The 25460-nt window shown below is 45.8% G+C and overlaps 2 protein-coding genes across 6 annotated transcripts; both read right to left on the reverse strand.

Moving 5' to 3' along the window:
* Positions 1 to 469: 469 nt before the first annotated feature.
* On the reverse strand, positions 470 to 7962 carry TYSND1 (trypsin like peroxisomal matrix peptidase 1). Of its 2 annotated transcripts, XM_060126535.1 has the most exons (4): positions 6654 to 7962; positions 4774 to 4904; positions 3579 to 3764; positions 470 to 1334 (listed from the first exon to the last, which is right to left on the reverse strand). In XM_060126535.1, exons 1-4 carry the CDS (start codon positions 7829 to 7831, stop codon positions 1117 to 1119), a joined length of 1713 nt encoding a protein of 570 aa, XP_059982518.1. In that variant the 5' UTR covers positions 7832 to 7962; the 3' UTR covers positions 470 to 1116. The 2 variants fall into 2 exon arrangements, with proteins under 2 accessions (XP_059982518.1, XP_059982519.1); XM_060126536.1 differs by lacking the exon at positions 3579 to 3764.
* A 2596-nt stretch (positions 7963 to 10558) lies between these two features.
* On the reverse strand, positions 10559 to 25340 carry SAR1A (secretion associated Ras related GTPase 1A). Of its 4 annotated transcripts, none has more exons than XM_060125924.1 (8): positions 25240 to 25327; positions 21650 to 21789; positions 21338 to 21410; positions 21084 to 21203; positions 20588 to 20653; positions 17451 to 17554; positions 14211 to 14342; positions 10559 to 12996 (listed from the first exon to the last, which is right to left on the reverse strand). In XM_060125924.1, exons 3-8 carry the CDS (start codon positions 21393 to 21395, stop codon positions 12880 to 12882), a joined length of 597 nt encoding a protein of 198 aa, XP_059981907.1. In that variant the 5' UTR covers positions 21396 to 21410; positions 21650 to 21789; positions 25240 to 25327; the 3' UTR covers positions 10559 to 12879. The 4 variants fall into 4 exon arrangements, with proteins under 4 accessions (XP_059981907.1, XP_059981905.1, XP_059981908.1 ...); XM_060125922.1 differs by lacking the exon at positions 25240 to 25327 and adding an exon at positions 24778 to 24893; XM_060125925.1 differs by lacking the exon at positions 21650 to 21789 and having other exon boundaries at positions 21338 to 21411; positions 25240 to 25340.
* Between the last annotated feature and the right edge of the window lie 120 nt (positions 25341 to 25460).

The following is a 25460-nucleotide window of genomic DNA, read 5'->3' on the forward strand; positions in this document are numbered from 1 at the left end:
CAGGCAGGGCCCTGGGCACACAGTGCATGTTCCTGACTCCCAGGGTTGGCCTTAGTTCCTAGGGCCTGCCTTGGCCTCATTCACCTTTGAACTCCCCAACCCCCATCCATTCCAGGACCTGGCACAGGCCTGGGTCCATCCAGGCAGCCTGTAAACAGTTGCTGCCAGGCCAAGGCCACCACCGTCTGGGATCTGCAAGCCCCGCCCAGTGCTAACTGGCACCACGGCCGGCTACCAGGACTAGTCTGGCGCAAAAGTGTCCCGTGAGATCAAACCCCCCTGAAAAGGCAGGATGGAAAGGTATATTTCTGTGCCTGGTGCTTTCCTATTCCCCATTCAACTCTCAAAACAAAGAAGGAAAAGAAAGAAGCTGGTATGTATTAGTAGGTCCTGTCCCTCGTAGGTCCTGTTTATTCCCAAACCCCAACTAGACACATTCTACCCCTCCCCCCCCACGTCCCCACCCCCGACCCCTGAGAGCCACTTTATGGGCCGGAAAATTAAGGCACTGTGTCAGCGTGCCCCTGTAGGTCAGGGCACCCGACATACGAAGAGCCGGGAGCCCTGGCTTTCGGGGACGCCACCGCTGGTCCAGCGGGACAGGAAGATGCTCTTTCCCTTCCGCCTCTGGTCTTCAGAGCAGGGCCTCTCTGCTGAGGTTTTCTGAGGAAGCCCCAGTGCTGTCAGCCCCATTCTGACCGAGAGCAGAGAGGAGCCTAGGCCCCAAGGAAGCCGCCGCTGCAGGCGCCCAGTGACCCTCAGGAGACAGGGAACCGTGGCTGGGCCTGCCTTCCAGTAACATCTGTCTGTTAGGACCAGGTCTGTCTGTTGTACGGTTGTACTGCGCTCCCCAGAAGGGGAAAGAACAGAGCTGAGCCTAGTGTCGGGGGAAGAGAGAGGTGGCGGCTCGAGAAAGCACCCCAAAACGGGCTGCCAGGTAAGAGATCCGTGGGGGCTAAAGAGAAGTTTGGTCCAGACTCCAGAGCTGAGCAAGGTGGGTGGTGATGGGGATGCAGCCTGGCTGGGGTGTGCCGTGTCAGGGTCCTCAGGCCACCAGCCTCAGCGCTCCCCATGGCATCAGATGGTTGCTCTTCTCTCTAGAGGGGTGCCACAGCTTCAGAGCTTGCTCCGTGGGGCCTCTGCCAGGGGTCGCTGCAGCCGCCACACCACCCTCACTGGCTCAGGGGCGCGGTCCAGCTGGCGGAGGCCGCCCAGGTCGCCTGCCTGGCTGTACCGCTGCAGGGCCGGCTGGAGCACCGTGATGGGAATGCTGAAGTTCAGGTGGGGGTAGGTGGCCCCCGTGTTATTGTCCCGGGTGTTGCTGGCGATGATGCCTGTTCAGGAGCCAGAGAGGAAAAGAGGGTGTGAGCCAGGGGACAGGGGAGGGAGGCTCACCACCAGCCTGGAGGCCCTAGACCTGCCTGAAGCCCCCTCGTAGTGAGAGGCACCAGGCTTCATTCATGGACACGGGCTCCTCATGCCTCAGTCCTCCTTCCTGGCTTTACTTTCTCCCCAACACTATCAGTATCTAATACCCCATGTTTCACTTGTTTTGTTATCCCTCTCTCCAACTTCTGTTATCTTTCAGCTCCATGAGGGCAGGACTGCTGTGTTCTGTCCATGCAGTCTCCCCAGTACCTGGAACAGTGCCTGGCAAAGGACGACCTCAACAAATACTAGCTGAGTGACTGAATAAACGAATCAGACCCACACAGAACTTTTGTTTGGCCTGCTCAGTGCATGTGTATGAATTTTTTGAAGACAATTTTAGACTTAACAGAAGTCTTGCCAAAATAGTACAGGATTCCTGTATACCCTTCACCCAGCTTTTCCTTATGTCACCATACAGCATTCATCAAAACCAAGAAATTAACCTTGGTGAAATGCTATTAACTAAAGTACAGAACTCACTTGGATGTACCAGTATTTGCACTAATGCTTTTTCTGATCCAGGATCCCACATGGCATTTAGTTGTCATGTCTCCTAGGTCTCCTCCCATCTGGGTCACTTCCACGGTCTCTCCTTATCTTTCATGGCCTTGACACTTTGAAGAGTACAGGTCAGTTATTCTGTAGAATGTCCCTCAATTTGGGTTTACCTGATGTTTTCTCATGATAAGATTGAGGTTAAACATCACTGAGAAGAAAACCATAGAAGCAATGTGTCCTTTTCAGTGCATGCTATCAGGAGATGTGTGCTGACTATAAGCACTGCTTGCGATGTTAACCTTCATTACTTGGGTGGTATCTGCCAGGTTTCTCCGCTGTAGACTTACTATCACCCCCTTGGTAAGTACGAAATATTTTAGGATTACGCAGTTGTCTTGTTTCTACTTAAACTTTTGCCTACTGATTCTGGCATTCATCGATGGATCCTGTCGGCAGCAGTTCCTGCCGGGGTGTCCTAATAGTGATTTTCTATTTCCCTCATTTCTTCTACATTCATCAATGGGAATTCTTCTGAAAACCAAAACCGCTACCATTTGTTTTGCTGCTGAAGCTGTCCCAGCGGGAGCTCCTTCATGTCAGCTCCTGGTTCTTTCAACACCTGACGTGCCATCATTTTGCTGCTGCTGTTATTGCTACCCCTCCCTCCTTTCCAGCACCACAAGGCAGCCCTAGAGAATGACTCTTAGAAACCAAGATCTGAACTCTCGCTGTGTTCATTACACATGGATGTCACTGCTTCTAGCCCCTCTCAGCAGACTGAGCTAGGAGTCACATATATCTACACACACACACACACTAAGTCATGCATACACACATCTGTATTTATTTCTGTGTCCACTTATCGGTATATATCTTTTAAAAGGTCAACCAGTATATGGGAGAAAAATGGAATGCAGACTAGGACAAATGTACCTAACTCTATTTCAAATGAATCACATAACTATACTGAAGGGGAAGGGGAAGGAGCTAATCTAAGAAACTTTGGAAAAGAGCGTTTTGACTGGACACTTTAAGGCTAAAGATAAAAAGAACTGTACGTGCTCAAACACTGTTCTCTAGCTGGTAAATTCGTTTCTCACGGGGGTGTGGTTAGGAATTCTGAAAAAAAAAAAAAAGGTTCACAGCTTCTTGTGAAAAATTGGAAAGTCAGCCAGCGTTAGGCCCACATATCTTTGTAATGAGGCAACAATGTACTAGAGCTGAGTGGTGTTCACCCCAGTTCCCCCTTGCCCTCCACTCACTGCTGTCTTCACTCACTCACTCACTCACTCATTCATTCACTTTAACAGCCCAGCCTCTGTAGGCTTTCGAGTTTGTGACCCTTGGACTAATCCAACTCCTGAGTCTCACAGATCAAATGACATTAAGTGACTTACCCAAGGTTGTGCAGTGGCTCAGTGGCAGAGAAGCGACCAGAACTCAGATCTCTTCCCTCCAAGCTCAGCTTCTGTCCCTCTCCACCCTCAGAAGCACAAGAGCCTGAAAACCTTGGCTAACTACCTCTGCGCATAAGGCCCACCATCTTTCCAGACAGAGGGTGGCTCCCAGGGCTGGAAACCAAGCACTCCCAGGATGGGACTGAGGCTCTGGCAAGGGGAAGGCTGGGAGAGGACCAAGGAGCTGGTTACCCAGGAGGTCCCCGGAGCAGGTGGAGAAGAGAGGTCCCCCACTGGAGCCACCATGCACAGCACACGTGGTCTGAAGCATCACTGGTGTGTCATCCACCTGCACCACAGCTGACAGGATGCCTGAGGTCACCGAGGGCCCGCAGGCCTGGCCAAAGACACCGAAGCCCACCACACTGACAGCCTCGCCTGCCAGGGAGGGAAGAAGGGTTAAGCTGGGGAGCCTCCTCTGTCTGGCAGGACTCACACATTCCCCAACCCCCTCCCTGGCCACTCCAAATTTCCAAACCCTCTCTGCCCTTTGAGTTTCTGCTCAGATACTCTTGCCTCCATGAGAACTTTCCCCAGGCCCCCCACAGGAACAGGCCGGGACCTCCACTGAGCTCCCAGCACTGTATCTGCTCAACCACTTCTCTTCAGCATCAGGCTGTTCTCCAGCCCTCATTCCCCTGCTGGACTGGGTAGTCACTTTTTAGAATTCCCAGCACCTAGCCAGGGGCTCAATAAATGTTTGTGAAATTAACACCCACCTCCTGAGACTAAGAAGTCTCAAAGCGGGCACCACCTTCCTTCACCAAGTGCTTTACAGACAATATCTCACCCATTCCTCACAAGGCCCAGGAGTAGGGAGCATTATCCCCATTTTACAGATGTGGAAACTGAGGCAGAGTTCACTAAGTTGCCTAAGGACACGGGGCTAATAAGTGGCAGAAGATGCGAAAGCAGAGAGCTTGTAATCCTTGTTATTATGTTATAGCATACGACATCCACAAAGCGAGACCTCTGGTACTTCTGTGGCAGCATCACAAAGCCTTTTACTCAAATCATGCCATTGGAGCCTCAAAAGTACACATCTCTCAGACCAGCCTGCAGTGTTATAAGGAGACCCCAAGGCTCAACACACTACACTGCTGTGGGGCCTCAGGAAAAAGGCGTGCCTTACCCTTCGCTGGGAATTCCACATGCCCCCCAGGACGTTAGGCATGCTGGGCGTGAGCAGGGAGGCCTCCAAGAGCAACTCCGGCCAAAGCACTGTAACCAGGATGTAACAAGGTGCCAGCCTGACTCATTACTCCAGCAGGGGTGGGGAAGGGAGCTGACCTGTGGGACTGGCCCCTGATCTGCAGGGTTAGAGCGCCCAACACTGACTTTCCTTCCTGAGGTTCACCCCAGACCAGAGAACCCCTCTGTCCTTTACCTTCATGGAAATGCTCAGCGGGCACAGGTACAGGGACACCATCTAGATCCTCCTCCAGGCTCACCACTGCTATATCATAGGGAGATGTCTCCTGGGTGGCAAATACCACATGTCCCCAGATTACGGCGCTCCTGGGAACAAGGAAAACAAAATGACAGGCTAGCTTTCCAAACGCTCAGCACGGGGAGGAAGCAAAATAATGAGAGTGACAGTAAAAGTCATGAACTTGGGACTCAAAAGATTTGGTGTCAGCCCTGAAACATACCAGCATGCAACTCTGGGCACATCCACAGTGGAACTTCCAAACATGCTCTACCAACTGCAGGGTACTGCTGTGTAAAGCTTCCGGTGCCTCACCATCATCACAAACACCTGACACCTAGGGGGCACTGTGGGCCAGGCCTGGTGTTAATGTTCCATGGACATCATTTCATTTAGTCCTCACAGCTGCCCTATGAACTAGGCACTGGTATTATCTCCATTTTGGATGGTGCATTTGAGGCCCAGAGAGGTTGAGTAATTTCTCAAGGTCACATAGTTAGTGGCAGGAGCCAGGGCAAACATTCTCAGCATTTTCCTTTACTGCCTCATTTGATACCAACAATCCTGTCAGGTGGGGGGGCAGACATGATACGATTTCATCCCTCTGGGTCCCTGTTTACATAAATGCCAGCACTTCTATAACTCTTACTACGTGGCAGGCTGTTCCAAGACTTTACATGTCATGGGAAAGCAGCTTAGACAGATTCAGCAAATTGCCCAAGATTACACAGGGGCTTCCTACTACACACTCTGCAGGGGTAGCTTCCAGCAGACCTGTTGCGTTCCCTAGAACCAAGAGTATGTGGGGGTAGGTGGAGGGGTGAGGAATTGGGGACCACACACAGAGGAAAATTCTCATCATCAGTCTTCCCTATAAAGTCATGGCTGTCCGGGTGGCTGCCAAAGGGGACTCTATGGCAAAGCCGGGCTGGATTAACCTCAGGAGTTCAACAGAGGCATTTGGAAAGGTCTGGGCTGAGAGGCTGAGCCAGGGACAGAACAACAGGCATTAACACCAAGGAGCATTAACACCAAGGCGCAAACACCAAGTGTTTGCTTTGGCCTAAGTCAAGCACCTGGGACTACAGAAGAAACAGAACATGTATTAGAAAACTAAGCCAGGAAGCCAAGGCTGCTGTCTCCACTGTCACAGCAAGTCAAAGTAAAGGAGGGTAAGAGTGCTCACCCTGCAGAGAGGGAACAAATGACTGTCTGAAGTCCCAACCTGGCTGCCAAGAGCACTCAATGATTGTTCAAAATATACTTGCCTGGCCCCCACTCCCACATTCTAATTAGGTGGAACCACGTATCTGTTCATTTTGATCCAGAAGGGAAGTTCTGGTTAAGATCTAAGAGATAAATCAAGTAAGAGTAACAGGCTCCTCTCCTAACCCAGGAGGGTAGCATCCTGGGCCCCTGGGGCTTCACTACGGCATTCAGGGGAAAGAGGGCAGGGTTAGGAAGACTCTGTTCAAGGGCCTCTGGTGTGTGGGTGCAAGGATGAGACAGAGAAGTTGCCCAGAAGGAATTCAGACTGGGAGGGGGAGCTCAAAGATGCCTAGCCAGGGATGCTGGACCACCCCACAGTTCCCCAGAGTTGCTTGTCATCTTGCCCAAGCCCCATTCACCCCTTGCCAGGAGGTCCAGAACCCCCTACTCTGGGGTTCTGGGTGCCAAGGATGAGGGGAGGGTCCCAGGTCTCTAACCACACTGCATCACCAAGCATTGAGCCTGAGACCAGAAGGCCTCCATAATCCTCAGGATTATGACCTGAGACCTGGGATCCAGATATGACAGCTGGTGAGGGAGTGGAGTGGGGGCAACCCTGTGGGCCTTACTTGGGGGTGGTGGAGCGCACCAGGACCTTGGCCGCCTCCCGAGGGGCCACATGCCGACAGGTCACCACGAGGCGGGGTGCCACGGCCACTCCGGAGCCCCAAACGGAACCGCACTCCACCAGCACGGCCGCAGCTGCCCAGGGGGGTCCGGGGTCTCGGAGGGGCAGGCCCCACGGGGAGCCCATCTCATGTGGTAGGAAAGCGGCCAGGGCGGCGGCGCCGGGGTGCAGGCGGCAGAGGGCCGCTCGGGCGGCGCAGAGGAGAGGGGCGGCGGCGCAGAGCAGCGTGAGGCCCACCCACTCGCGGGCCTTCCAGCAGAGGGGCGCCGCCACCAGCGCCACCAGCGCCCCCGCAGGTCGCGCCTCGAACACGCCGCCACCCTCGGTGCCTGGCAGGCAGCGCGCGTCGGTGAGCAGCAGAGGGCCGGCCGAGTTGCTGAGGACGCCGCAGCTGAGCGTGTTGAGAAAGATGTCGGGGCAGAAGGCCCCGAACGGGGAGCCGCAGGCCACCAGCGGCTCACCCTTGGGCACAGCCCCGAGAGGCGCCACGGCCAATACCGGCCCGCGCTCCTCCGCCTCCGCCTCCGCCTCCTTCTCCGGGTCCGGCCGCACGCGCAGCAGAGCGAACCAGCCCAGCGCTCTCAGCTGGTCTTCCTCCTCCTCCTCCGACACCTCGTCGTCCGGTGCGGCGCTCGCGAAGCTCCACTGCTTGGCCGCCTCGCCGCCGAAGAGGCGCGCGAAGTGGCCCCGGAAGGCCGGGCAGCTCAACAGCAGCAGCAGCTCGGCGGGGCGGGGGGGCTGCAGCGGCCGTCCGCGGAACCGGGCGGGCGGGCCGGGCTCCAGGCCGGCGCACTGGGGCGTGCACAGCCCCGGGCGGCCCCTCTCCGCGCGGCCTGCCGGACTCGCGGCCGTTGGGCCCCACTGCACGTGCAGGCGCAGGTCGTCGCCGCAACTGTCGCCGGGCAGGAAGACGGCGCCGGCCGCGGTCAGCGCCCCGCTGCCGGCTCTCAGGAAGGGGGTGAAGATGCCCCCGTGGCACAGCACCAGGCCCAGGCGGCGGCTCAGGATCACCCCGCTGCAGCTCCACGAGCCCGCCTCGGGCTGCCCAGCCCGGGTGGCGCTCACCACGCAGCCCGCCTGCTCGGCCGCCCTCATGGCTGGCCCCCACTGCCGCCCCATGGCCTCGGGGACGGCACACCAGGGGCTTCCTGGGGAACAAGCGAGCGAGCAAGGACCGCGGCCGGCACCAGCTGACCCCACGTAGCGCCACCCAAAGCTGGCAGCGAGAAGCGCAGGCACTATCCCAGGTCTTCCTCTTCCGGCCGGATTGGCTAAGCCCCAACTGGCCCGGCCCGATTGGCTGGGCTAGGGGCCGAGCCCTGATTGGCTGCCGAGGCTGACCCCGCCTTTCCGCGCCCTAGATGGTTCAGGTCACCTGTGCGACGTTGAGGGCGAAGCGGGACTGGAGGAAGAGATACGGGAGGGTGACAGGAATATGGCTTTACTGGGAGATAGGGGCGTTCTGGTCCCTCGGAGCCTAGTCTCGTCTCTGTTCGCTGAGCTTCAGGAAAGGGAACAGAAATGCGCCCTGAGGTGGCTAGACTTGCCCAGGCCTTGCCAGGACCTGTCAGTATCTGCCCAGGTGTAGGAGACATCCGACCTCTGATCCCTGGGATAAGACGGGCAAAGAAGCCGTTCAGGGGATTTCCCTGGTGTCGCAGAGGTTAAGAATCTACCTGCCAATGCAGGGGACACGGGTTCGAGCCCTGGTCCGGGAAGATCCCACCTGCCGCGGAGCAACTATGCCTGTGCGCCATAACTACTGAGCCTGCGCTCTGGAGCCTGCGAGCCACAACTACTCAGCCCACGTGCCACAACTACTGAGCCCGCTCGCCTAGAGCCCGTGCTCCGCAACAAGAGAAGCCACCGCAGTGAGAAGCCCGCGCACCGCAACGAAGGGTAGCCCCTGCTCGCAGCAACTCAAGAAAGCCCGCGTGCAGCAACAAAGACCCAACACAGCCAATAATTAATTAATTAATAATTATAAAAAAGCTGTTCAGTATTTTGAAACTTTGTAAGTAAACCGTACAGTAATCCACTAGAGGGGATAATGGAGCTCGTAAGATTACACCTCTGGTCTTCTGATGCCAAAGCCACACCCTACATAACTCATGGAAACTGGATTTGCTCCAAAAATTGCATTTTAGAACTATGATAAACAGTAGCTGAAGTCAAAGTTTTAAATTACACAACCCTATAGTTTGCATTATGCACATTTCATATAATGATTTATAACCATCAGCCAGGATTTATCTAGATCAGGGGTCACTTTTTCTGTAGAAGGCCAGAGTGTAAATAAATAGCTGAGGTTTTGTGGGCCATACCTTCTTTGTCCTAAATACTCAGCTCTGCTGTTGTAGCATGCAAAAGCTAAAGAAATGGGGTGGCTGTGTTCCAATAAAATTTTACTTATGGGCCCTGAAATTTGAATTTTATATAATTGTGGCATGTCACAAAATTTCATTCTTTTTTTTTATTTTTCTCACAGGCCATACAGAAACAGGCAGCAGGCCAGATCTGGACCATGAGCTGTAGTTTGCCATCCCTGCTCTACCCTGACATAAAACATCCTTACTTTTCCAATGAAGTCACCCTGAGGACAGAGGAACATGAACAAGTATGTTTTGGGGGGCTGCAGGATATCCCTGAAGCAGTCACCACAAGCTAGACATTTTATGAAGGTCTATCACAATGTCAACTCAAGTAATTTTAATAAGATTATTTTAATACGTATTTATGTCAGCATTAATGAAAATATTCAATTACTACTTAAATTACATAGCCTTTCTGCCTCAAAATTTTGAATAAACTAACACTGCTTGGTGTATCCCAAGCACAACCCAAGGTAATGCTCAATGCTCCCAGTGACACAAACCTGTTTGAGAAAGGAGAATGATGATCCATTATAGCATGAGGCAGGACTGAAATCAGCAGTCTTCCTATAGCAGGTACTGTCTTCTTTTGGTTCTGACATAGAAGATGGCTTGATCGCAGTAAAACCTATTAACTATCCAACTTCCTAGCAATTGCTTCTCTCTCTCTGGAGTCCAGTGATTCTCCCTTAATGACGCCCAAGCCTCCAGCATGAACTGTTTGCATGTTTTTCTGTTTACGGCACATCACAGTGGAGTGCCAAGTCACAGTCAACAGCCAAGGTGAGACCCCCTAGTGCTGGGCTCATTGACTCAGCCTTTAATTTTCATGTACTGCTCTGACTCATGACACAAACCCATATAAGCGTAAAACCCATGGCATCATTCCACTGTGTTAGTTTCAATCTCGATGCCTCCAGTAATTTAATACTCAGTCAAAAAGAACCTGGTGCATTTTGCTTCCCATTCTGTTTTATTCCAGTACTTTAGTTTTAGAACCTCATTTGGGTTTTTTAAAAGCAAAGCTTCCTACAAGCCTAGTAAATGCACAAGCACAGGTTTCATTACTTCTATTTTGTCAAATGTAGCATTCAACCGGATTCTCTCCAATTTTGTATCAAATGATGAAACACAGCTAAACTGGACCCAGTCCTTGCTAGCATGTTAACAGATTTTGTTCAAAAGTCTGCCATGTCCTTCCTGTTGCATAAATGATCACCAGTCCTGGGACCACTGCATGTTCCAAGGCTCTCAAACGGTACTAAATTTATTACTTCCAGTGGAATGTGTAAATTGGCCTGGCCTTTCCACCCATACCCCATGCCCCCCCGTAGCAAAGTCTGTCTCTCATACCCGTTGTAAATATTTCTTCCCGTAAGTATGGAAGAACTTTTGCCGCCCCCCCCACAACAAATGTCATGCTATGTTCATACTCAGAACAAACCAATGCCAAAAAAAGGAGCAAGATACCAAATTTGTTTTAACTTTTTATTAAAACGCTTAGGATACAGATTGACTTTCTTTTGTAAATGACTGTTTTACTTTTCCTGAAATAGGACATATATGCACTCTGATAAAACAGAATGAAAAGTCTCAATTCATGGGAGTTCCAGTACAAAGCTCTGACCCTAACTGTCGAGCCAAGTTCCTCACAGCGGCTTCTTTCCTCTATATTATTTCTGTGGGACAAGAAATAGACTGCTGCCACTTGATTTTTCAATCCCGACTCTTTCTCCAGTGGCCAAAATAAACCACCTTCACAAAGAGCTGCCCTGTGTAGAATCCAGTTTTCTAGCTTGCTAAAAAGTGATTAGGGACAAATATAAAAAAAAAAAACCAAAAACCAGAAAACTAACACTGAAGCAATCATACCTCTCGTATCTCTGGAGAGAGAAGTATGGGTTACCTTTAGCCAAAGAAAATTAGAAGTATGCAAGTTAACTACCTAGTTCATTCACTGTTAGCTAGATTTGTTCACTTAAGGCTTTAACCCCTTTCCAAACCAGCTATGCTTGCTAATAAATGAAAGGCATGCTCTTCCCAGCTTTATACTTCACTAAGCCTCTGCATTTGGTACCTAGCAGTGAAAAAGCATGCTTTCCTAACAGGTGAGTACTGAAGAATGGGAAACATTCTTCAGTACTCACCTGGGAAATCCAACTAAAGAACGATACTCTCTCACCCCAGGGATACATTATCCACACATTCCCCGCCCTCATATTAGAAGCAACAATCCACTGAATTTAGTTCAGGCCTCTGCAAATACACCTCAGAATTACAATTTTCAGTTTTGAGGAAAATACCTCTTATCTTTCATTAAAGGAAAAATGAATGAAGATATCCTCCCACATGGAGACCATCACCTATCCCTTCATCCTTTATTACAAGGGTAAAATATTGGTTAAGATCATGATAATCCAATTTCACACGTGGCATTAGGAAAATGGAATGCTATAAAAATAATCCTCATCACACTACTGGGGATGCTGAGGCTTTTATACCAGGTGCTTACTGACAAGTGATGCTGGCCCAAAAGAACAGCTCAACACAAAGTTCTTGGCTTAGAGTTTCCCCAGATTATTTCTGGACTGGAGAAAGGCAATTTCCTAACACCCCCCCACCCCACCCCAAAAAATCTGGAAAAGCTACAGATGTTAACCTTTAACATCAAAAATAAGTTGATAACCAATTTAAAAAAATAGAGCTCATGAAGAGTCCAATAAAGAAACCAAATTCTGCAAGTGGAAATTTTAAAGCCCAATGAATGAATCTTTCCTAGATTCAAACAAATGCTACAATACCAGATTTTTAAGTTCTCAACTCACAGAATTAAGAGCCCTTAAGCTGTTAACTTCATCCTGTGTGACTCTCCTATTCAGAAAAATTTCCCCTAGAATCTGCAAAAATGGCTGAGACACACCTGCAGTGTGTGACAACAAGGGATGTGTTCTCAAGTCTTTCATGAGGCAAAAGTCACTTTTACGACTGAAAATGAAAAAGGTGCTACAGAGGGAAATGAAATTTCACAACTACATAAAAGTAAAGACTGGCTAAAATTTGTAACTTTATGAGTAAAAATAATAACAACCCACTCTACAATTAACTCCTCCGCAGTGAACAATCTGCTATGCATGCTGGGATGAGGAATGACGGTAGCCTGAGACTGTGGGAACTGGCCTTAACTGCACGGCCGGGGTTCTGCCCTTTCCTAGTGCTCTGTGCACAAGGTGGTGCCACCTACTACAAGGCAGTTAGTGAGAGGGGAGCCTCTCTCACCAGCCTGCTGTTCATTTGACTGAGCTCTGGCCTCCAACGTGTATCTGTGCATAATTTTATGAAGTATCTAAATGCCATTCACTAGTTAAAAAAAAAAAAAGCAAACTCTGGACCAAGTAAATTGTGAACTCAAAAAGTTATTAGGAGGGTCACCAATTACACTAATAACACTTTCTTTAAAAAATAGAATCACTTTCTTTTGAAATCAACCACAGTGGTGAGACGTGTTTTTCTTTCCAGGTGCTCCATGATGGCACACAGCTCTACCTGGCAAATCCTGCCACTTCCAAGTCCCGGGGTGCTGACCTGCACCAGCACGTGGGGCAGCGTTACCTCCCAACAGTGTGGAGAAGAGCACATGTCACCACTGGGCGATGAGAGAGCTGACAGAGACTCTTGGCTTCTCAACGCCAGACATGGTTGGAGAGCTTTCCTTGTTCTATTAGAAAAGTTCATGAGGAAGCTGTGAATAGGATCAGTCCAGAGAAGTAAAACTCTTTTATTTTCACTGTCCAAACATCAGTCAATATACTGGGAGAGCCAACGGAAGCCCTCGCCATAGCCTTGCCTCTTGAGCACACTGCACATGAACACTTCCATAGGGCGGGCATTCAGCTCCTTCAGGGTCACATTCCCCTAGGGGAGGCAAAATCAAGAAAGGTCCATTAGCGTCTCCAGGTGGAAAAGCTTGAAAGGGTGACAACAAAAATCACTTTCTCTTTCCCTCAAAAGCAAATCTGAGTAGGGATTAATTACAGAAATGTGGTCAAGGCCATTGGGGTTTGTGCTTTCAGGACAGATAAGCAGCCCAGTCCTATTACCAGGTTCTCCCTCTCATTGTGAAGAGCCTTTGCTTTGAACACACCAACATGCATCTGGAAAGCTATGGCAGCAAACCAAGAAAAAGGCCACTGGGACCCACAGAACCAGCAGGCTCTTTCATGGACAAAAGAAATCCAGGACTCCTTAGACATAAGGACATCCTCATTAACACAAGCATTCAGAAATATATACTAATGACAGGTTACATTAAGAAAATTAAAAATTCATGTGCCTGTAAGAGGGAAAACTTAATTAATTAAAGGAAGCATTTCTAGAAAGAACTAGATAACCAAGAAGAAGCAAGACTAAGGAGCCATGCAAAAAAGTCAGGAAGTTAAAGATCCCAGAAAAGGACATTTAAAAAAATTAAATATGCCAAAACCCCAAGCCCAAAAGACCAGGCTTCCTGTAATTATGGCTGTTCTAGATTTTTCTCTCCCAAGCATACTTTTCTGCAACAGGGTTCTCCTTCCTACTGGAAACAGCATAACCTACTGACCTGGAAGACTTGGGTTCTATTCCTGATTCCATCACTGACTTGCTGTGTAGACCTGATCCAATAACTCTCAGAGTTTCCTCATCTTCAAAGTAGAGGTAACAGTCCTACCTCTTTCAGCAAGGAGCACTGAGGATAACCCAGTGCTCTGATTTCAATGCTTGGAAAGTGATATAAATGATCACTCTTCATAATCTGAAATTTCCAGTGGAAAAAAATTTCTGGCTAAGGGGGGCTTTCAAAATTGATTTCTCAGAACTGGATTTGAAAGACAGTCAGAAAATTCTTAAAATGACAAGTTTGCTTTTTCTACCATTTCCTTCATCCTTATATACCCAAGGAAACTCTCATTAGAAAACAGTTAAAAAAAGAACATGCTCCTGCCTTGAGAGAGTCTAAAATCACCTCTAGTTAAACAAATACTAAGCCCAGTTACTTTTGAAAGACAAGTAAAATCTAGATAGCACAACATGAATGTTTCACAAGCTGTGAATTTCCTTTATAATATGTCCCCTGAAGATTCTTCTCTTGCCTTTCCTGTGGTCTGTCCATAAAGCCCAAATATCTCACGCAGTTTTTCTTCACTGATTGCATCTGTTCTGTCAATTTTGTTACCCAAGATAAGGATTGGCACGTTGGATATTGTTTCATCAGTCATTAAAGCCTAAAGACAAGATAAAAAATGGGTTGAGTGAGGAATCTATAAAAGCCCACCAAATAATGAAAACAACTTTGACTTTCACTTGTCTATAAGGTATCAAATGTAAAGTGAAAATCTGACCATATTTATACCTGAGTGATTAACTAAAAGTTAATCTTGACATTATAGCCCCTAAAAATTACCTTGACATTAGTTAGAAATCCCCTAACAGCTTCAAAACAATTATAATGTAAAGCTGTGTCTATTTGCAAGGCAGCAAAACTGCCCAACCTTAACTCTGAGCTAAATCACTCAGCCACAAGCCATCCTCAGCTCTCCCCTGAGCACTGTCCTAGAAGAACAAAGCTCTGGCTACAGAGCCTCACAGATGACTACCAGAGTCCCCAGATATACACTAGATGTCCCATGTGCACAAAGCACTATCTCCGACACTGAGAGGAAGACAAAAGGAAAGGTAAGGGGCTTCCCTGGTGGCACAGTGGTTGAGAATTTGCCTGCCAATGCAGGGGACACAGGTTCGAGCCCTGGTCTGGGAAGATCCCACATGCCACGGAGCAACTGGGTCTGTGAGCCACAACTACTGAGCCTGCGCATCTAGAGCCTGTGCTCCGCAACGAGAGAGGCTGCGATAGTGAGAGGCCCGCGCACTGCGATGAAGAGTGGCCCCTGCTTGCCGCAACTAGAGAAAGCCCTCGCACAGAAACGAAGACCCAACACAGCCATAAATAAATAAATAAAATTTAAAAAAAAAGGAAAGGTAAGACATATCCCTGGCTCAAGAAATCCTCACTCTATATTCATCTGTCAGCAAAGCAAGGCAAGTGGATGATTAAGTGTTGCAATGAATAGGAAGAGAATATAAATATTAAAAGACGTTCAGGAAAATAAAATGGCAATGTGGGCTTGAGGAAAGTCTTAGTGAAGATGTGGAAACTAAACCGGACTCTGAAGGAGGGGCAGCGTGTGGACAGGCAGAATCCAAAGAAGGAAGAATATAAGCAATGGCTTTACGGCAGGAAAAGAATTCAGGAAGCCACATGGAGTATCACCTGGCTGGATTAAAGCATTTATGGTGACATGTGTTGACAGAGTAAATGGGTTGGGAAGGGATGACAATCATTATAGTGCCAGTCTGAGAAGTCAGCTACAATAGATCCCAAAGACCCCCAATCCAGAAATTATTAGATAGAATCTACACTTTTAGTACAATGAATTTGCAAATAGTATCTACCTGTGGTGCTCAGGTAAGGGATGATGATCTAACCTAAGCTAGCAGCATGTAATGAATAGTGCAGCAGGCATTCTGGAGAAAAAAGTGAAGAGACTGATATCTAAATGATAAGACAGATAACACAGGAGTCGAAGCTGGCAGAGATTTCAAGCCTGGGAATCTATTTCACTGACAGGAAAAGCTAGGAAAGAAGAGCAGAGTTGAAGAGAAACCTACTTTGAACATCTCAAGTTCCAGGAAATGTTATACAAAATCAGAGTAAGAATGTCATTCATTCATTAAATACTAACAAAGTGCGTATTATGTGCCCGAGGCTTTACTCGGTACAGGGGTTTCACAAAGAAATAAGACAAGGTCCCTACCATCTAAGTTCACAGTCTGATGGGAGAGTCCTAAAAGAAAATCAGCAAAGACAACAGACACTGATAAGATGGAGAGTTTAACAGTCTGAGAGGTCAGAGAAGGCTTCCCAGAAGCAGTCATACCTGAACTCTGAAATCTCTTAAAAGGACATTTAGAAATTTACCAGCAAAATGGGGTAAGGGTCAGGTGAGAAAACCAGGCAGAGACAGTTACTTCTGCATACGCAAGGGAAAACAAGTTGTTATCTAAGTTTGGAATGTAGATCAAGGTAGGCAATAGAGAGAAAAGCTGAAGAAATAAACGAGGAAAGATCATGAAAGATCTTATGTGCTAAGCAAAAGATCTGTGGATTTTATCACCAAAGTGGTAAGAGACCTATTCAAGAATATTAAGTAGGGCAAAGACAAGTCTGAGTAAGTTCCTTTCAGCATTAGTATATGGCAGGGTGGTGGTGGAATCTACAGTAATTCACTGCATGTCCACGAAGATGAGGGAAAATGAACAGTTCCATTCTGGGAGAACAGAAATGGTAGGTAGAGTTTCTAATAAGTAGCATTATGTATGAGGCTGCAGCACAAGAGAGGTTTAAACAAGAGAAATCCATCTGGGAGTCACTGGCATGTGGGTTGCAGATGAAGGAATGGGAGAAGCCTGGACCAGCCTGGGAAAGCACCAAGATTTAAGGGCTAAGCAGGGGAATGGGTGCTTGTGAAAGAGTCTGAGAAGTATCAGCCAGAGAGAAAGCACCAAAACCAAGAATGTAAAGGGGAATTTAGAGAGAGAATGACCAGTGCCAAGGGGTCAAGTAAGGGAAGGACTGCCCTGTAGGCGATTCTCCATGAGACTAGAGCTTCAGATTCAACAAACATACTTAAACCTGAGGTTCAAATTGCCAGGAACAAAAATGCAGAGAGTGAGTTGTAAATCAAAGAGAAAGACTAAGGCACAGGGTAACACAGTAGGCATTACAAAGGCAACATTACAGAAATTATCAAGCCAAGAAAATGCAATGTTGAGAAAGGAAGAAACTTGAGGTGAGTCCTAGTTAGTATCAAACACTGCACGTGACTGAAACTGAAGACAGAACAGACTATTAAGGTCTGACAAGTCACTCAGTGCAAGAGTGGGCAGGCACAACCTGAGAACACAGATTCAAAAACGCAAAGAACACTAATATCTCCTTTAAGGTTTCACTATGCCAACACTTCATAAACAGTGAACATATGTGCTATGTGAAAGGGAAAGACGTTTATTATGCTGGGAAAACAGGCATTAACTGAGGAGTGTCCTGAGCAAACTGCACAAAGAGTCACCCTATGATAGATATAAGCAAAGATAATTTACTCGTGTTCAAGCCAAGTTTCCTCAGAACATCGAAAAGCAATGTCTTAGATTTTAAAACACTTTCTTCCTGCAACTAGGACTTTTACCAAATGTTAACTGGAATGATTAAGTATTAGCACTACTGAGCTGTATTTCTTAAACAGAGGCCAAGAAAGGAAAAAATATAAACATACATTAAGCTCAACTTTGGATTCCATGAGTCGAGGATGATCTGCACAGTCCACCAGAAAGACAATCCCATTAATTGCGGGGAGATAATTTTTCCAAACTCGACGGGCTAAAAGACAAAGTTTGCAGTTACATCAATTTAAAAACATATGTACTGAAAATGAATAACCTAATGGTCTATAAAGTAGACAAATCCTGGCCAGGTTTCAATAGCATTAGACTCTGTATAGATTCTCCAAACCCTAGCCAATATTAAGTCAGAACAGAGGATATAAACTGATGGTCCATGAACTGAATCTGATTTTTTAAAATCTGAAAATCAGGGTTTTCTGCCTGACTTTCTGAAAAAGTGCAACATCTGGCAATCCCATGCCTATCTATCCACATGCCGGATGGATAATAATCAGCTGGAACTGAGTGGTGGCTACCCCTTTAGATGAGGTCTCAGTTCTTCAGTCTGAAAAAGTTACCACCACTCCCTACTTACTCCCAATTTCACTCACTTAAATGACCTACCTCACCCCTGGGGCCATTTTAGTTTGCAACCTCTGAGTTAAAATATCAGGATGCAAATTACTTTTCAATATAACTTTCGTCCCAGGTAACCAATGTGTTCCTAAGTAACCAATGTGTAAGCGTACTGACACATTCATCCACGCAGCCCATAGGGAGACTAGGCTTGACAGGTGGTTGAAATTCCCAGGCCAATTACCTCAGTTTCCTTATTTAACCCAGTGTGCCCTATAAATTTTATTTTTTTGTTTATGACATGAAATGATAATGGTCTGGGAAGTAATGCTTTAATTGTATTATAATTTCTAAGCCATTCGTTTCTGGTCCTTTCAATGGGATGATTAAGGAAGCATCTCTCGGTGTCTAAAATCATCAAACATTTAACAATGGTTACCTCTGAAGAGTGGGACTGGGAAGGGGAGGTTGGGGAATTTCACTTTTACCTCCCATATTTGAATACTGATTTTATACTGAATTTGTGACATTGATCCTGGATTACTTGCATAAGTTAAAATTTTTAAGTTATACCAAAAAAAAGGAAACCTCCAAATGTATAGCATTTTAGTAATTTGTGTAAAATGGTGGCTAGGTTATCATGAAAAAGTGTTTCTGTTAAGTAAATTTTCCTCAAACAAAACAGAACTATGTACAGATTTTTCTTGACTAACAATGGGGTTATGTCCCGATAAATCGATCGTAAATTGAAAATCTCTTAAGTCGAAAATGCATTTAATACACCTACCAAATAGAGCTTAGCCCAGCCTACCTTAAAAGTGCTCAGAACACTTACATCAGCCTACATTTGGGCAAAATCATCTAACACAAAACCTATTTTATAATGTGTTGAATCTCTCATGTAATTTATTGAACATTGTACTGAAAGTGGAAAAGAGAATGGTTGCATTGGTGCAGAATGGTTGTAAGTATATCAGTTGTTTACCCTCAGGATCACATGGCTGACTGGGAACTGCCCAGCATGATGAGAGACTATGTATGGTACAATACCATACGTGGCTAGCCTGGAAAAAGATCAAAATTCAAAATCTGAAGTACAGTTTCTACTGAATACGTATCACTTTTGCATCACGATAAAGTCAAAAAATCTTAAGTCGAACCATCATTAAGTTGGGGACCATCTGTACAAAAACGCATTTCCCTTCTCTATCAAAACCTGAAAGCTAAATTTATCACACCAAATAATACACAATTCCCAGTTCAGGTGTCTAAAAACACCATCTCCTTCTGCATTCTCCAGATGGTCTCAGTTCAGCTTATAACCGTGTTATCTCTGAATTTAAATTTGTAAGCAGTTACAAATACTTTTGAAAGAAGCAGAAAAGAGACCATACACCCATCCCTACCCAAATGGAAATAATACAAGCTCATTAAAGAAAAAAAGGAAACAAGATAATCTATAATCCTCCATCAATACACAGCCACTGCTAATGTTTCTGTGTACTTTCTTTCAATCTTTCTTCTGTATAGGTGTTTTATGTGATGGTGCTCATACTACATAAATGATTTTGTAGGATATAAATAATAAATGAATAAAATAAATGTAATTATACGTTAATGAAATCACTGACTATAAAATTATTTGGATCTCTTCTCAGCCTTCTAGCTAAAATTATCTGACTTTACATTTACAATTACCAATATTCTACTTTTTTTAAACTACACTTTAAAAAAAACTGTATTAGATTCAACCTAATAACATAATGCTCCAAAAGGAGACATCTCAACTCAATTTAATAACAAATGAGTAAACCTGACAGAATCTCAATAGGTTCTTTCTTCTACCTTCCCAGAATATTTATTCCCACATCTTAAATGTTTTACTCCTAAGCCTAGAGTCTTGCCAAATGTAAAGTGGGCATTGATCGGATAAAGATGCCCCATTCTGCATATCTCCAAAACACCTGACAAGAACTGGGAACCAAATGGAGAGCAAGAAGGCAGAAGAAAATGTTCCACCAACGGCCCAAAATGGGGAGAGTATACAAAAAATCAATTCAGATCACGGTGGTCACAAATAGTCACTGTATTATTTTTGCAACTTTTGACAAATTTAAAATTACTTACAAATAACTTAATTTCCTACATACTTTAACTCCATTGAATAACAGATACAAGAAAGACATGATTAAATTCAATATGTGATACTGTAATGGATCTTGCATAAGAGGAAAAATGCTATAAAGGAGATTATTAGAACAAATGACAAAAAAAGGGAATATACACTATAGAGTAGACAAATAAAGCTTCCTGGGTCTGATAATTATTATGATTATATAAGGGAATATTCCTGTTATTAGGAAACATGCATTAAAGTATTTAAGGAGTAAAAGAACATGATGAACTCACAAAAGGGTCAAGAAAAATAAATATTAACATGTTTTACACAGAGAGGGAGACTAATAAATTTGGGCAAAAGTTATAAAGGAGGGGAGTTCTCTGTATTATTTATGCAACTTTTGGCAAGTTTGAAATTACTTAAAAATAAGTGAATAAAACAACTTCATTAAGTAAGATCTCAAGCAATTTAAAAGGTATATATGACACACTGCTTTAAAAAAGGGGAACAAAATGAACCAGAAGTCAACCACCCTTCCACTGAACCATCTCTTACCTTGTTCATGCCCACCAAGATCAAAAGTTGTAAAAGTCATTCCAGCAATTGTCAGCTCTTCTGATGCTGAAAAATAAAGGAAGAAAATAAACTTCTCCATCCAACAAGGCCCAACTACCAGTATTCTAATCCAATACAAATGCAAAACCTAATGAAGCTTTCACTATGTAAAGAAAAGGATACAACGGTGAAAACACTCTTAAATAATTCTAAAAAGCCAACAAGTCTCTTTTCCTCCAAGGTGTTTGCTGCTCCTTAGAAGTAGATATGGGAGATGTGTCCCATTGCAGGACTAGTGAGAACAGATAGTGACAAAGTTCCAGAGGTTTAGATTTATGGGTATTTGACCTGAGTGTATACTATAAGGAATTTTTTTCAAGTAAGCTGTCTTTTGGGGCTTCAGTTAATAACAGAACTGAATCAACTTGGGATTCATCCTACAGCCCTGACACTGACCCTCAAATATCAAAAGGTCACCGGGTATTTTCAAACCTACTCGGATGTAATGTTGGAACATGTTGGCCCAATCTGTCATCTTTGAGCATGTGTAGAAGAGTGGTTTTGCCTGCATTGTCTAAACCCAAGAATACAAGTTTTCCAGATTTCTTGTAGAGTCCTAAAAAAGAAAAAACCAAAAGTTAACATAATTTTCTCTCTACACACCAAAGCCTACTTGTATCAACATTTAAATGGTTACAGGAAATACACATAGTTTGAAACCTATGATATATTTCAAGGAAATGGCTTTACCTAGGAACTGGAGCACACTGCTGAAGCCATTGTAGAGCCACTCAAAGATGAAAGACATTATTAATGCTTACTACCTGTATAAAATAGGAAAGCAGCAAACATTAGCTTTCTGAATGCTAGTATATTTCGGAGAAGTTAACTCTCATTCACTGGCCCTGATGCATGTTTACAGTCCCATGTTTTGGGGCATAAGAAAACAAAGGATTGTGCACTCTGGAGGGAAGTCTCTGGGGTCCTCAGATCTGCACAAACTTCTGGTTTTCTACGTTTCCAATCTATGATACTCAGAAGACTAGGAGTTAAAGATACTTTCCTCTTTTGCTGTGTGATTCACTCCTCCAGGCAGCTGCTCATTCGCATTCCCTAGATACACCACTGCTGTCTACCAGTTAGCAAAACTTCTAGGAAATCAGCCCCATCAATAATCTGGATCAAAATGTCACAATGATGCACTAAGTAGAAAATAAGAATAAAGGCATATTAACCTGAATGAAAAGCATATTAACCCATCCTTGCAAACAACTCTAAAAAACAAGGTCACCAAAATCCTACTGGCTGGCACAATTTGCACTGCTCCATTTACCAATGCTCTCTCTTCTTAATATTTGTTTAACCCCTCTTATAATATGTATCTCAACTTAAAAAAAGATGATATCACTATAATGGAGAGCCATGAAGAGATAAGAGAATCCGATCATAATGTGAATAATCAACACCTACCTAACCCATTTTACAAATATGGACTTTCTTAAAATAACAATACTCATTCAGGGCATAGAGGTAGGTTCCTAGCCAAGTACATACCTCAATACTGATATTAACACCACTTTTTCTACTGTTTCCCATAAGCCTAGACAAAACAGAAGATGACCCGAAGCTCCTAAAAGGTCTACATACACTGGGGAATAAGCAAGAGGACCTCTGAATGTTAAGAGGGTAGGATCTAGAGCTAATGGTGGGTGTTAAGGTTTCTCAGAGTCAGCATGTCCTGATCACACTGAACTTCTGCCTCAGTATCTCAGATTTGGTGCAGAAAAAAGGATGATCCCCCATTTTCACTCCTCTTCATCAGCAAGAACACCTGAACACAAGGTGGCCAACTGTTATCAAACAAATTTGCTGAAGTTTTGTTTTTAAAAAAAAGTAAACAGGGCTTCCCTGGTGGCGCAGTGGTTGAGAGTCCGCCTGCCGACGCAGGGGACGCGGGTTCGTGCCCCGGTCCGGGAGGATCCCACATGCCGCGAAGCAGCTGGGCCCGTGAGCCATGGCCGCTGAGCCTGCGCGTCTGGAGCCTGTGCTCCGCAACAGGAGAGGCCACAACAGTGAGAGGCCCGTGTACCACACACACACACACACAAAAAAAAAAGTAAACAGAAGTTTACTGTAAAAGGGTTAGCCACAAAAACCCACCTATATTCTTCATTCAAAGAATGCTAGATGAAGAAGAAATTGAAAAATGGAGACAGTGTGTGTTAATTTTCTTTTTCATCCAATTACTGCGTTTTTTTAAAATCAGGCCTGTGGCCTCACATGTAAACTTTAGGGACTGCTTTAGTGCTTATCTTCTATGGCTCTTACCATAGAAGGGCCAAATGAAGCTTGGGAGTTTGGGTGGGATGGAGACTGAAGGAAAAAGCTTTTATAGAAAGATCCTAGAATTTCCCCGGTGGTCCAGTGGTTAAGACTCCGTACTTCCACTGCAGGGGCACGGGTTCAATCCCTGTTCAGGGAAATTCTGCATGCCGCGCTGTGCGGCCAAAACCAAAAAAGGATACTAAATAAGGTTTTTTTCCCCTCTTCAGTAACATCAAAATATATTTTGGCAGAAAAACCAAATTTAGTATGTTAAATAATAGTTTTGTCCAGAAACCTTGTCTCTACTTTAAGAAGTCCAATGACTTAAATATACTTACAAAGTTCCTGTGCTTAAGTTTCCACTGCAGGTTAAGTAAAAGAACAATGTGCCTCTCCTCTGCAATCCCACCAAACCAGTCATCCTTCCCTATTTTCTCCGTCTACTACTTGGAGAAGCAGGGCTCACCTTTAGAGAGCACCTCTCATTAACGTCACTCCCAATGATTACGACTTTAAAACCCAACACTTATATATTCATTTATATTACACTGGTTTGCAGTCATTACTTTCTAGATAGTTTGTAAAGTTTTACTACATCATTTTAGAAGTATTCCCAACTAGATAAATTCTCCCAAGGTGACAAGGGGAACAGCCCATTTTAGGGAATTTTTCACGGTTAACTGAACTACTTTGACTTTCCAATTTATTTTCCCTTGACATCCTTGCTTTAAAAGTCCCATAATTCTTCCCTCCAAAATGATCTACGGAAAGTACTTGAAGAAACTCTTCAGGTGATGTTAAAAAATAATAAAACCCCTTACTGGACCCAAAGAGTTGCACTGTATTGTTACCCAAAGTTAAGGAAATGCCTCTGATGGCTCCTCCATCCTTGAGATCTTAGGCTTTGTACCCCCTCGTGAGTAATTTTTCAGTTTATACAGTGCCTGCACATATATCTCATTTCAGCCTCACACCAACCCTATGAGGTAGGAATCCTTAGCCTCATTTAACAAGATGAGGATGCTGATGGTCCTAGATTAGCTAGCTTAACCAAGACTGCTCAGCTGAAAAAGTAACAATGCCAGGACTTAAACCCTCCTCTTTTAATGCCAAAGCCAAAGCTCTTCCTGTTAATATCACATAAAATTCCAATGCAAATCACAAAAATGCTTTAAAAAAACATAAAGCTTCCTTAAACCACCAACTACACAGATAATAACCTGCTGTTTTCTTCCTTACAACTCATCACAACTTCTGAACGATATATTAATAACTAGCATTTTATTCCTTTTCTATCCTTGATCCACTTTACCACCTTATGGCACCTTATGGCAAATTAGACTACAATCTAAGGGCTCTAACTACCAACAAAAGCACTGCCAACGTACCTAAAACTAACATTTGCAAATTTCAGGACTAACTGATTCAAATAAATAAAAAGGAGGAGCACTAGACTGACAATTAACCAATAAAAAATCTATGCATCACTTCTTATACATACTCATTACTTCTTATTCATGCTCAGAGCAACCTGAAGACACCGTTTCAGACAGATTTGGGGGTAGCAAGCCGCTGTTTTTTAGCTAAGAAACTCTGCTTGGCTGCAGAGTAAACGTCAAAACTCTGTAAAGCCCCCTGTCAAAACCTAAGCAGATGCACCGCGGTAAAGGAGAAAAGACGAGAACAAGGGAGAATACCAACAGAGATTTTTTTCCATGCACTGAAGAGAGAGGGGAAAAAGGGGGAAGTGGAACAAGAAAACACGGGGTTCGACCCAGGACAGCCAGCAGATGATAACACACAGCTGAAGTGGGGGTGGGGAGAGCCCTGGACTAGGAGCCAGGAGATCTGGTTCAAACGCTCACACTTGCTATCTGCGGGGCCTTGGGCAATTCACTGTGCCTCAACGAGCCTTAGTCCCCGAATTTGTAAAATAAAAATAAAATAAAATAAAAAAGGATAATCATCAAGGACTTCAATCCACCCCACCGAGGGCTGAAGCTCATCCGAGACAGGGGATATGAAGCCGATTCGTAAACCAGAGCGCACCGTACCGACAGGAAAACTGTTATCCTGCCCAGCAGCTGCAAAAGCCCCGAGCGGAATGCTGATGGACCCGATACCCGAGAGGCCGGCAGGGGACCGAGCAGACCCGGCCAAGCCGGCCCGTCCCCGCCCAGAACGAGTCCCGCGGCCCCACAGAACCGCCTGCGTGTCACTTCCCCCCCCAAAATCCCGCCTGCGCCGGCCTCCGCCCCGACCCTCTCCGCCGGCCACCCCAGCCCCTCCGGCCCCGGCTCCCTCCTTCGCCGCGGTCCCCGACTCACGGCCTAAAGGGCTCCTCCGGCAGCGGCGGGCGGCTTGGACCCTCCCTCAGAGCACAGAGCCCAGAAGCACCCTGGACCGCCACCTACTCGCCGGATATTCGTAACACCCCCTCCCCCGGGACTTCCGGGCGCGTGCTCGCCCCCGCCCCTTCGCAGCGTCACGTCGCTCTGACACCCGGTGCCGCCCTACCAGCGACTGGGACCGCGGAGGGGCGGGCCTC

The sequence above is a fragment of the Lagenorhynchus albirostris genome, chromosome 16 (assembly GCF_949774975.1).
Source record: "Lagenorhynchus albirostris chromosome 16, mLagAlb1.1, whole genome shotgun sequence".
NCBI lineage: Eukaryota > Metazoa > Chordata > Mammalia > Artiodactyla > Delphinidae > Lagenorhynchus > Lagenorhynchus albirostris.

What these genes read in the sequence shown, in the direction of transcription:
- TYSND1 (XM_060126535.1), bottom strand. Translation starts at nt 7,831, where the DNA reads ATGGGGCGGCAGTGGGGGCCAGCCATGAGGGCGGCCGAGCAGGCGGGC. An exon ending in CGCTGAGCATTTCCATGAAG is followed by an intron (nt 3,765 to 4,773) that starts GTAAAGGACAGA and finishes CCTCCCTGGCAG; the next exon opens with GCGAGGCTGTCAGTGTGGTG. An exon ending in CTGCTCCGGGGACCTCCTGG is followed by an intron (nt 1,335 to 3,578) that starts GTAACCAGCTCC and finishes GCTCCTGAACAG; the next exon opens with GCATCATCGCCAGCAACACC.
- SAR1A (XM_060125925.1), bottom strand. Translation starts at nt 21,395, where the DNA reads ATGTCTTTCATCTTTGAGTGGCTCTACAATGGCTTCAGCAGTGTGCTC. An exon ending in CAGTGTGCTCCAGTTCCTAG is followed by an intron (nt 21,204 to 21,337) that starts GTAAAGCCATTT and finishes TTTCTTTTTTAG; the next exon opens with GACTCTACAAGAAATCTGGA. An exon ending in AATCCAAAGTTGAGCTTAAT is followed by an intron (nt 14,343 to 17,450) that starts GTATGTTTATAT and finishes TCTTGTCTTTAG; the next exon opens with GCTTTAATGACTGATGAAAC.